The 12671-nt window shown below is 25.8% G+C and overlaps 1 protein-coding gene across 1 annotated transcript; it reads left to right on the forward strand.

Moving 5' to 3' along the window:
* Positions 1 to 4279: 4279 nt before the first annotated feature.
* Positions 4280 to 11581, forward strand: LOC129605905 (L-threonine 3-dehydrogenase, mitochondrial). Its single transcript, XM_055515912.1, has 7 exons — positions 4280 to 4644; positions 6290 to 6432; positions 7051 to 7151; positions 9011 to 9137; positions 10854 to 11001; positions 11064 to 11273; positions 11330 to 11581. Exons 1-7 carry the CDS (start codon positions 4515 to 4517, stop codon positions 11548 to 11550), a joined length of 1080 nt encoding a protein of 359 aa, XP_055371887.1. The 5' UTR covers positions 4280 to 4514; the 3' UTR covers positions 11551 to 11581.
* The last annotated feature ends 1090 nt before the right edge of the window (positions 11582 to 12671 follow it).

Here is a 12671-nt window from a genome sequence, read left to right on the forward strand (position 1 = left end):
TGTGTACATACATATGTTTTTTTATATTTATATTTAGTTACTAGAACAAAACAGAATTTTACATATAAAAGGTTAAAAATATTGCAAATGTTAAAAATTATGAACAAAAGTTAGTCTAGGAGTTAAAACCTAGTCTAGGATTTCGGAATAGCTCCAAATAACTGGCTCAAATCTATATGTTTCTTACACCACCGAAGAAAGTAATCTACCTATCTAAGGGTAAACCTTGAAAGAATTTAATAGGAAATGCGGACGCATCGCAAAAGCTGAAGCTGAATATCGAAAATTTCTTGATGCTTGAGATTGCATAATCGGCAAAAGAAAATTAAACGAAGAATAAAACAGGTGTGGCAATTTAGAAAAGTGGCATAGTATTTCCATCAATTCTGTATTTCAGAAAATGATAACTAGATATGAAGTGATAAAAAATCCGTTGGACTAAAAGCAGCTTAACTCAAATAAGACAAAGAATTGATTTAGGATACAAGAAAAATTAAGAACAGAAAAACGAAAGAAATTAACTTTGAAAACTTTTGCTTTTCTAGCTTTAATTTATGTTAATAAATTTAATAGATTATTTACATTTGATTTAATTCATTTATATACTTTGGTTACCAGTTCAACTTATGAAATAGGTATTCACTCGGACTTATATTCGGGTAGCTCCCCTACTTTCTCCGTGAGTTTCAGAGCACAAATTCTTTTCTCTTCTTCTTTCTTCTCCACGTAACAAAAATACTTGCCACTGATTATAACTTTGCGCGTTTTCTATATGATGTAGAGAAAATAAAACTACCTATCTATATAATTCTGTACATATACCTGTCTAGAATAGAACTATGTATCTTATACATAAAATATTAAAAATCGATTTATTAAAAAAATTGGTTTAAAACAACTTTAGGCAGTATAGGCCTACTAGCGTATTGGCGTATCTGTTTAGTTAAAAAATTTCAATAAACTAAAATATAATATGTAGACTAGTTTTTTTTGAGCGTTTGATTTTAAAATTGAAATAAAATTATAACGAAATGGCATATTTACATCTAATTTTTATTTGGTAAATAAAAAGTAAGTCGATCGTATAAAAATTATTAATCCAGTTAAAAGAGATCATAAAAAATAACCTATATTAATTTTAGACAAAAGTATCGTTTTAAGCAAAAAGTTTTCAAAAAACCGAAAACACTTTTTGACTTCCAAAGTGCAGCAATATGATATTAATACACAATTCAGCAATACAAAACATTTACAGTGAGTTTCTTGTGTTTTAGAAATTTGAGAAAGCTTTGGAAAAATAAAGTACGAAAAATTGAAATGATGATATTTTTGAGAGATGATAACTTGAATGAAAGGAGAAAGTTTTTCCCAATGAAACAAATTATCTATTTACTAATATCTAAAAATGAAATTAGTTCATAAAACATTTCAAACTAATCGTTTAAGGTATTCTATTAAATTAAAAAAAAAATCAGTGTAAAATAATGGTTAATTCTCACTATCATTTTGTCAATTTAAAGTTTATGTATTCTGCTTTTTACTAAAAGAAACAAGTTGTTGTATTTGTTATTCAGGAATACTAAAAACAGGTGATTCAGTAAAGAGTACAATATTATATATCATGGCTTAGTTAGGGCATTGTAAATGGGTAAAATTTTTGTTTAAAACTAGGAGCCAATTCCCAGTGGCTTCTGAGATACACGGATTTAATCGAATTTTCAAGAATTTTTTTTTCTACTTACCAAGTTTTTTTTGTTTACAACTTCCGTTCCTAAAAAGACAAACTAAAACAAACAAACAAGCTGTTTTTGAAAGGGCTTGAAATCAACATATTATTTGATTTCGTACCTTATGTACTTTACGCACTCTAATTTTAAATAAAATCCCTAACCCATCATTTCGTACGAAATTTTTTAAAACTTTTAAAAATTTTTTTACAGAGTTTTGGCCACTCTTTTAAGCTTTAATTAAAGTATCTGAACGTTAAAAAATCTTTTATGGTATAGCAACAAAAACCTGGTTATATAAGCACATAGTTTATATGATATCGATATAATAAATTGTCAAATAATGGCATTTTTAGGACTTTGAGTTCTAAAAAATTTTAGAAGGATTGCTAAAAAATTTTGTCTATGAATACAGTCTATGTATACCAACCACACTTTTAAAATTACTTTAATTCATAAACGAAACTATTTCTAGGATTGCATATATTTATGATGGACGACTTATCCAGTCTTTGAAATAAAGCAAAAATTAATATTAAGAGGGGTTAACATAATGCTCGATTTTAAGGGTTAATTCCGTGAGTTAAGAAAAATCATTCATGTCAGATTTTACCGTTAGCTTTTTCCCTTTATAGAAATTTGAGAAAGCTTGCCATAGGTGAAGCAAGCCACTGGATTTCTGCGTTAGCAAAATTTGAAAAATGCTTATGGTTTCAGCGCAATAAATAGTAAAAAAATGGCATTTTTAGGGTTTTGAGAAGGTAAATGTTTTCTTCTCAGGAAATAAGTTTCTAGGAAAATTACTATATACATATTAAATTTCAGCTTTCTATCTTAAAGGGTGTAGAATTTTTGTAAACATTTCAATTATTTTTTTCAAAAAAATTTTGCAAAAAAGATCGGGAGTAAAAGTTTTTGTTTTGCGTTAATACAAAATCCGCAATAATACAATGCTCATCAGACCCAAAAAATTTTTAATGGGAATTTATATCTATTTACTGCATGCAAGAAAATTATTAATTATATACATATGGACAAACCGCATTTCGTTTACCTTTTTGACACCGTTCTTGCAAGGGTTTGAAGTATAATAAATTTAAATTTTATGCTTAGTCTCTATATAAATAATCGCGTTTCTTATTAATTGATTTATTAGAGCCATCCATTTAAAAATTTGGCTATTATAATGTGTGGCTATTAGGAACACAATTATGTCGTTAGGTATTTACATTTGAATCTACTCTTAAAAATTTTGTTTTTTAATGCTTGTTACCGATGTTGTTTAATAACCACGACTAAAAAATTGTTAATAATAACGGTTTATTATTGATTTCTCCAGAGTATAGGATAATACACCTAGGATAAACTATAATAGGATAGAACAAATAGAATAGTTCGGCTATCTAACATGCTGATTAATAACTAGAACATCTTGTGTTCGTGTATAATGTACATAATAAGAAAATACATATACATAATGTATGCATATTAGTAAAATACTGCATATTATTCCTTTAACTTTTAATAAGTAATTTTATTTGTTAAAATATTGCAATTACATGGTATATGATTTATAGGCATAAGAACAGGTAAGTTAAACATCCGTTGAAGCACTTAAAAGTGCTATGTTTTTTGTTTTGAAAATATGTACTTAAATTTGAACTCTTTTCAACAACATATTTTGAAATATATTGTTGAAAATATATGTATATACTTTTTTTGCGACGTTTTTCTATTATATTGTTTTTTAATTCAATAAAAGACTAATTCTTTTTCAAATTGTTTTTGCAAAAACGTTTTCAAAATAACAAGAGAATTCTTTTGGTAGTCATAATAGATCGTCATAACAAAATAATTAAAAAAATATCATCCCATTTTGTTGCATATGCGCGTCGTTTGATGTGTACGTACGTACACACTTCTATGTCTACGTAACTTAGAACTTAATATACATATTAAAGTCTATGATAAACATTCTCAAGCCCACCAAATTGTTGTTTTGCTATAATTTTTTTTGCATGAAATTATGATGGCATAAACGATTTATAGCTAAAAACAAGAACTTATATTAAAAAAATAGAATAAAGGGAAAAAGTTTTTTCAATAAATGACATATATGTATGTAGCTACTTACATATATGTTTATTGATATTTTCACAGCGATATACATACATTATATACGCACATACATTTATATGTGATATGTACAAAAAGTTTTAAGGATATAAATACAAGTATATGTATACATACGTCGTTTATATTCTTATTCAGAATTTTACACATAAGTACATACAACATATTATGCATATATTTTTTTATCTACTTAATACATATTTTGCATTTTCAATTTACGAATGATGTTTTGTATTCTTTATATGTATTAACAACTTAGAAAAAGAAAATAACTTACTTAGGATTCGTCTGTATACTTTACAAACACATTGTCATCGAATTTAGAACAATTGCAAAGTTTTTTTTTTTGAATTTTTATATTTTAATAAAATCGTCTCAAATTATAATTTTATTCTTTATTTACAAATCGTAGCGTTCAGATCACAAAGTCAACTAAATATTATTTCGAATATTTTTTTTTATTAGTGATATTTTTTGTAATAATTTCAGTTGAAAACAAAATTAATAAATATTTCTCAAGCAATAATTAAAAAATTGTTAAATTTTGAAAATTCTTAAATTTAGAAATTTATGTATAAATCAAATAAATAAATAACCATTTTTTTATAATTTTTAATAATAAAAGTGTGTATTTTTCATATTATAAAGACGACAATGTCACTGAAAAAATTATTAACAAGCGGTTTAATTAAAACATACCTTCATTTACCTAGAAATCAAACTAATATTATCAAACGACGTTTCTTGCACAACCAAGGAAGAGCACCAAAAATATTAATTACTGGTAATTAAAAATTTATTTTTAAAATAATAGATTAAAAAATTGTTAAATTTATTTAATACACACTTGTATAATCACTGAATGCAAAAACTAAAATATTGCGTTTTAAAATAATTGATACTCAAAAAGGTACCGGTAAAATATAATTTACAAAAAAAATAATTTCAGCATTTTTAATTAAAATTAAAATATAACGAGAAAAAAAGTAGAGTTGACCTTGTCAACTCTGTGATACCCGTACGAATTTGTTATCCTATGTGCGAATAACTAATGTGCCATAACTAACTATGGGGCAGACTATGACTTTAAGTTGCCGCATTACCATATTAATTTATGCAAAATTTCAGTACTATGTGTTTTTCAAAATACTAGTTGTGTCAAACTACTATTGAAGTTGTATGGCAGCTACCAGAAAGAGCCAAGAAATTTTAGCGAATTTTATCAAGCACATCGGCTCTACTAATATATTCACTTGTGTGAAATCTCAATATCACAGCTTTTATAGTTTCTGAGATATAGCCAAATAACTTTTGAAGTTGTATGGCAGGTACCAGAAGGAGCCAAGTAATTTCAACGACTTTTATGAGACACATTGGCCCTATTAATATATTCGTTTGTGTGAAATTTCAATGCGATAGCTTTAATAGTTTCTGAAATATGGTCAAATAACTTTTGAAGTTGTATGGCAGGTACCAGAAGGAGCCAAGTAATTTCAACGACTTTTATGAGACACATTGGCCCTATTAATATATTCGTTTGTGTGAAATTTCAATACCACAACTTTTATAGTTTCTGAGATACAGCCAAATAAATTTTGAAGTTGTATGGCAGCTACCCGAACCGGTACCCCGATCACGTCTAATTTAAATAGGGTTCTGGCACTTACTACAATAAATCATTTGTAAAAATTTGGTGAATTTAGCTCAATTAGTTTTTGAGTTATCGTTCGGACGGACGGACGGACAGACAAATCTAAATCAACTCAAAATTTGACGCTGATCAAAAACATACACTTGAGTCTATATCTAACACCGTTATTTCTTAGCGTTACAAACGGTAAGGCAAATTTAGTATACCCTTCGAACATACGTTCGAATACGTTTATTATATTACGTTAATACATATTACGTATTCAATTCACAATCTAGCTTAAATTCAAGGATTACATAGGGTTAGCGCCAATTTTTAATTATATTAAAAATAGTAACGAAATCTATATTTAACGAAAAATATTAATTAACGGTTTTCTTCGGTTGATTTATTTTATGGCTGAAAATTCGGTTTTTCTTGTTTTAGATCTCAAGTAAATTATTCAAATATTTGTGTACTAATATGTACTATATAACAGTAAGATTGAAGTAAAACTATAAATATAAACTTCTAAATTAACATAACTCAAATTTATTGCTGCTTTATTCTCAATTTAGTGCTGCTAGAATATATACATACATACATATATAATATGCTGGCATTTTAATTCAATAAAATACCTTTAAACATCTGAAATAATATAATTTTATAAATACTCCTGGAAATTTATATATGTTTATTTACAGTTTTCTGTATCGAACATGTAACAAAAAAGAAATTAAACAAAACTTCAATTCCTTTTAAGTTTTTATTAAATGTTTCATTTTTCGAACTATAGGCGGTTTGGGTCAACTTGGACTCGAGTGTGCTAAATATTTACGTCAAAATTATGGAGTTGAAAATGTAATATTATCAGATATTCTCAAACCAAGCACAGCCGTTCCAGGCCCATTTTTGTATGCAGATATTTTGGATTTTAAGGTATATTTTAATTTAAACAATAAGTAATAAATGACAATAATCATTATACAGAAATCATGTTAAAGTAATAAATTCTTTCATAATATTTACAAAGAAATATACTTGAAATATTATTAATACATACATATTAAACATAAATATTAAACTTTTCAGGAAAATCTTAAATAATAACATGTTTTATAACAAGTTATAAAACATAATAAATAATTTTTAAATAAAAAATTTTTTTTTGTGTCTATATGATTATATAATATGATTATATAATATATTTCATTGCAATCATTAAAATGATTATATAAATTTGAATTGTAAAAATCATCAAAAAATTAAGAGCATTATAATATTTTTGTGTATGTAAGTATATACATATAATTAAATAACAAAATTGTAAGAAGATTTATAAAAATCTTCAATGAATTGAGCTCTTAATTAACAAATTATATGTCTTGTTAAAATAGATCTTAAAAAATATTTTCTATGATCGTAAACAAATTATTTATAAGATCAACCACTCTATTAAGAAATAGCATATAAACAAACATATATATATATAAAAAACAAACTCAGAAAATCAATAATTTCTTATTTGTTAAATAACCGAGATTCCCTTAATTACAGAGTCTACAAAAAATCGTTGTTGATCATCGTATTGATTGGTTATTTCACTTTTCCGCATTGTTAAGTGCCACGGGAGAACAAAATGTTCCTTTAGCAATCAAGTAAGTTATCTAAGTAAAATTTCTATACTACATGCTTCTTTTTTTTATTATTTTTTTTTATTTTCTTTTTAATTCCTTGTTCAATTTCGAAAATCAGTTCATGCTTACATACATAAATAATTATACAATAAGAAAAAAAATATTTATGTATGTAAGTATATGCACATAATATTTTACTTTTAGCACTTTCTAAAAAAATTTTGAAAAAAGTGCTTTTTAGTATCACTCTGTCCATCCGCCCGTCCATGGACATGTTTACAAAACTTCTACACCCTTGAAGAAAAGCTGAAATTTAATACGTACATAGATCTTTACTAGAAACTTATTTCCGTAGAACATAACTTTTACCTATCTCCCCCTACCCTCTAGAAGTTATACCCCTTCAAAATCCTAAAAATGCTATTTTTTAACTATTTATTACAGTGATTTTACAATTTTTTGCAGATGTGGAAAGGCAGTGTCTTGCTTCCCCTAGCACGGTATACTATAGCTCAACTTTAAAAAAACAAAATTTCCATTAAAATTTACCGTTATCTGAAATCCGCTTTTTCCAAAATTTTTATCTCGTTTTTCTTCTAGACCACAGGTTGTGGGAACCTGAAATTTTACCAGCTTTTAGACACTAACAAATAATTCATTTCGTTAAAAGAAAATTTTTTTCCATCTCCACCCCTTCTCAAGTTATCGCTTCTTGAAATTTTTAAAATTTGAATTTTTGACGCCTATATTTCCGGAACTACAAGCTTTTCCAAATTTCTAAAAACGCAAAAAGCTAACGGTAAATTATATAACATTAAAAAATATAATTATTTTTCTTAACTCACGCAATTAACCCTTAAAATCGAGCATTATGTTAACCCCTCTTTAAATTAGTTTTTGCTTTATTTCAAAAACTGCATAAACTGTTCATCGTAAATATATGCAATCCTAGAAATAGTTTTGTATATGAATGAAAATAATTTTAATAGGGAAAAATTCTATAATACAAACCATTGGTTTGGCCTAACTTTATTCTTTATTTACATAGGTAAAACTGAATAGCATTTTGTTTAAATAAAAATATTTTATTTAAGATTTTTTTTTGTTTAAAACAACGAGTATAGCTGTGGAAGATACAAAATTTTTCTAATTCAATGGAAATATCAATTATTTTTAAATGGGAAATATACAGTTGTATGTACATAAATATTGTATTGTTCAAACACCAAAACTAAAAAAGCCACATCACATGTTATGGAAAAATTTTTATGTACCGACTCTTAAGAAAAAAGTTCTATAAAATTGTTTAAAAAACCAACCTCATTTTTATTAATTTTAAATCTATCCATTTATTACTCAAAAAATAAAAAATAAATTGTTCGTGTTTTCACCATCGTTATAGAATTAAAAAAATATTTACCCCCCTGTCAATAATACGATTATCAGCATTTTGTAAAAAGATGAACTTCATTCAAGGATCATCACAAGTAATTATAATAATTAATTAATCAGTATTAATTATCGATTAAATAAGTTATTCAATAAATTTAATTGTAAAAAAAATTTAAGCGCAATTATAAACAATAAAATTTAAACAAAAATTGTTTTTTGTAACCGATTCTAATTGCTGATTATTTTACACAAATAGATTTGATGTTTGAGATGATCAGAACTATATGTATGTAAATATGTCGCTTGCAAATATCAAACGATATATTATGTAAATAGACTAACATCATTTTTCTTACGTCTTATTCGTGATATCGTACTTTTTTTTAAATTGAAAACCGTCTATGGTTTCATCTGAACTAAATAGTTAACAATGTTAAATTAAAAATGTTCTTGAGATTTAAATGTTTTTATTGTTTTTTATGAAATAGAGTAAACATCGAAGGTGTTCACAATATTTTTGAATTGGCAAAGCAATACAAGCTGAGATTATTCGTTCCAAGTTCCATAGCAGCATTCGGACCCGAATCACCAAGAAATCCAACACCAAATACTACGGTGAGTGTAATTTTTAAATAAATATTGCACAATTTAATAAATCATATAATAGGATCTTTTCTTATACATACACCATTTAGTCAGCTTTTGTTTTACTTTTTTAAATGTTTACTAAATAAATAAATTTCATTATTTAAAAATAAACGAAAACTGAAAACGCTACCAAATTTTTGTTTACGAGCACATTGCATACTACAATCGAATCAATTTTCAACGAAATTTCAGCAAATACATTATACCTAAAAAAAAATTATATACAAACGAAATTTGTACTTACATTTGAAGACATTTCTTAAAAATACACTCATCCCTCGCTTTACGGAACTAGACTGCTTAAATTTTTTAGACTACTTTTTTTCGGGGTTTAAATATTTTCTGAATTCTGTAAAACTGAAATTCTGTATAAGGAACTTCCGTTAAACGAGAAATGAGTGTATTGAAATTATTCTTATTAATTTACCAACCTTTTAATACTTTTACCTTCATGTACCTAAATCCTTCTTTATTAAGAATTAAATTATAACGAAATTGAATGTAGTCAAGAAATAAAAAATCCAGAAAGAGTACAGCCCTATCATGAATTCTACGAATTACGAACTTAGCTACAACGTAAACTTCTCAATGATCACAAATTTCTTTCGTAGAGATTATAAATCACCAATGGCAGCATTATTTCTCAGAGTGTCAAAATCAATATTTCATTTCAACTGTTAAAATGTTTATTTATATACAAAGTGGCTCGCATAAGGTGGCAAATGATTTCTGGGATAATTCTTTGATCAATTTCCATTAAAAAATACTATGGGTGGGCGTGCACATGTGCTCATTTTCGAATTGCAGCTTGTCGAAATAAAGGTACCAGATTTCCTGCATATAAATTAATGCTTATGTCACAACAATGCGACATCGATTTTTTTAGATAAGCGTTACTTTGCAAAATTCATCTAAGTTTGTAATATTTTGCAAAAAGTTTTGAAGTTGTATTATAGTTTTTGAATAGAGGAAAAAAAAATTTTCTATCGAATATTAATTCATTTCTCTTCATGGTAGCTGTGTTAGGGTAACTCAAACTTAAACAAAAATATTCAAAATTTAAAAATTTGATACGATCATTCTTTTTAAAGTACTTGTTAGATGTAGTTATTTCTTTCGTAGACTTTTGACAGAATTTTAGTAATTCGTAATCGACAATATAATGTTCGTAATTTTCCAAATTTCAGAGCTACGTACGAAATTAATAACGTTCGTAATTTTTTTTTTACTGTTTATAGAAAAATTACGAACATTAAATATCAAAATTTAAGTTTTGCTCTTAATCTATAACTTAATTTTTCTATTCGATACATATTGGAAAAATGTATATAAATTTTATACAGTTTATAAGGGTTGATAATGGAGTAATTTCCTTGCAAAAAATTTCTCTCACTATGCATATAATTACCCTTCTAAATTTTACTTCTTAAAATTCAACAAAATATAAATTGGTCGCATAAATAGCAAATAACCTTAATCGGATATATTAGCAATTTACTGCTTTTACAATCCCCCCAAGCCTTATGCAAAAGAAAACGATAAGAAAATAATCAAAAAGAAAAGATAATAACACAATAATTTCACTTAAAACAGCTTTCATCACATCACGCGAAAAACTTTAAATGTATAAGAATTGCAATTAAATAATACGTCTAACAAATTTTTATTACTTTAAATTTATAGATACAAAGACCCAAAACTATTTACGGGGTATCAAAAGTTCACGCAGAGCTATTGGGTGAATACTATTATCATAAATTTGGTTTAGATTTTAGATGTCTCCGTTTGCCAGGAATAATTTCAAGTGATTTGCCAGGAGGCGGTACCACAGGTAAATTTTTAGTTACGTCTGCGTAAGTGAATAGTAAAATTTGATGAGATTTTATTTTTTAGACTATGCAATTTCTATTTTTTATGATGCGCTAAGAAATGGAAGATATAACTGTTATTTAGCTCCTGATACACGTTTACCAATGATGTATATAGAAGATTGCCTTAGAGCTATGCATGAATTTATGACGGCTCCTGGAGAAAATCTTAGACAAAGATGCTACAATATCGCGGCTACCTCATTTACACCAGCAGAACTTGTTGAAAAAATTAGTAAATTTTAAATTGCATATAAATATACATTTATTAAATTATATTATTAACTTTAGAAAATTATATTCCAAATTTAAATGTTCGGTATCAACCTGATGCAAGGCAACTTATAGCTGAATCGTGGCCTCAAATTATAGATGATTCTGAAGCCAGAGAAGATTGGAAGTGGAAAGCTAATTATAATTTTGAAAAACTAGTCGATGTTATGTTCAAAAGCGTACAAGAAAATTATTTAAATGTTATAGACAATAGTTCTAGAATTTCCGCAGAAATATAAAAATATCTATGGGAACAGCCATGCAAGACAATTATTTTTTTTAATATAGGAATTTAATTTCTAAGAAATTCAATAGTTTTACCTGCTTAAATTTTTTCAATTAAAATTCAAAAAATATATAAATTTCTTCAACTCATTAGATAAATTTTTTTCAAAAATAAGAATGTTATTTCGACAAAATTTAATGTCATAATTAAAATAAAACATAAAATTTACATTTTAACTGTCACTTACATTTTTCTGTATTAATAATACATACTTAAAAAACATAAAATTAATAAGTTACCGATTTCCAAAAATGCCTTAAGATTCATAATACAGTAATACGATTTTTAAATTCAATTTAAAGATTTATTTTTCAACAGATTTTGGCAATATACATATACTCTGTTTAGTTCAAATCAAATTTTAAAATGTTATTGCTACAATACGAAACTGAAAGATAAATACTTATTTATGAAAATACATGTTATACTTGTTATGTACCAATATCACTATTTTATATATACGGATGCATAATTTGATACTGATTTTCATTGGTAAACTATTATGTATATGACTTGGTTATAATGTAAATACAAGTTAAAGTACAGTAATGAAATTTAATAAATACTTTTAAACCATAAGCATTTTATTAGCAAGAATTGTAAAAATTATTAAGTTATTAATTCCAATTATATGTATTATCCTTTTATGTATAGTGTATTATAATAAATGCATAAAACATGCTTAATAATCTACAAAATATAAATTATATTTCGTAAATTTAAAAAAGAAAAGATTTATTAAAAAAGGTTACAATATCTTCAGTAATGTTTCCGTACAACAATTAAAAACATAATCGACTTTGTACAAATGCACTATATTTATAATATACTAATACAAAACAATTTAAATTAATTTTAGATTAAATTATGAATTATGTTATGTTGGTTACTTTATTGTTTTCAAAGTCTTTAATGTATTTACATGTATTTTATTTAGTGTTGTAAATACTTTTTAATTTATTTTTGAAATACTTTGTTCAAAGAATAAAATAATTTATACACATACATACTGCAAACAAATGTATCTTTATTTATTATTTCCATTATTATTGAAAAAAAACCTTTGAAGAAGGT

The sequence above is a fragment of the Condylostylus longicornis genome, unplaced genomic scaffold (assembly GCF_029603195.1).
Source record: "Condylostylus longicornis isolate FDR11 unplaced genomic scaffold, ASM2960319v2 ptg000016l, whole genome shotgun sequence".
Lineage (NCBI taxonomy): Eukaryota > Metazoa > Arthropoda > Insecta > Diptera > Dolichopodidae > Condylostylus > Condylostylus longicornis.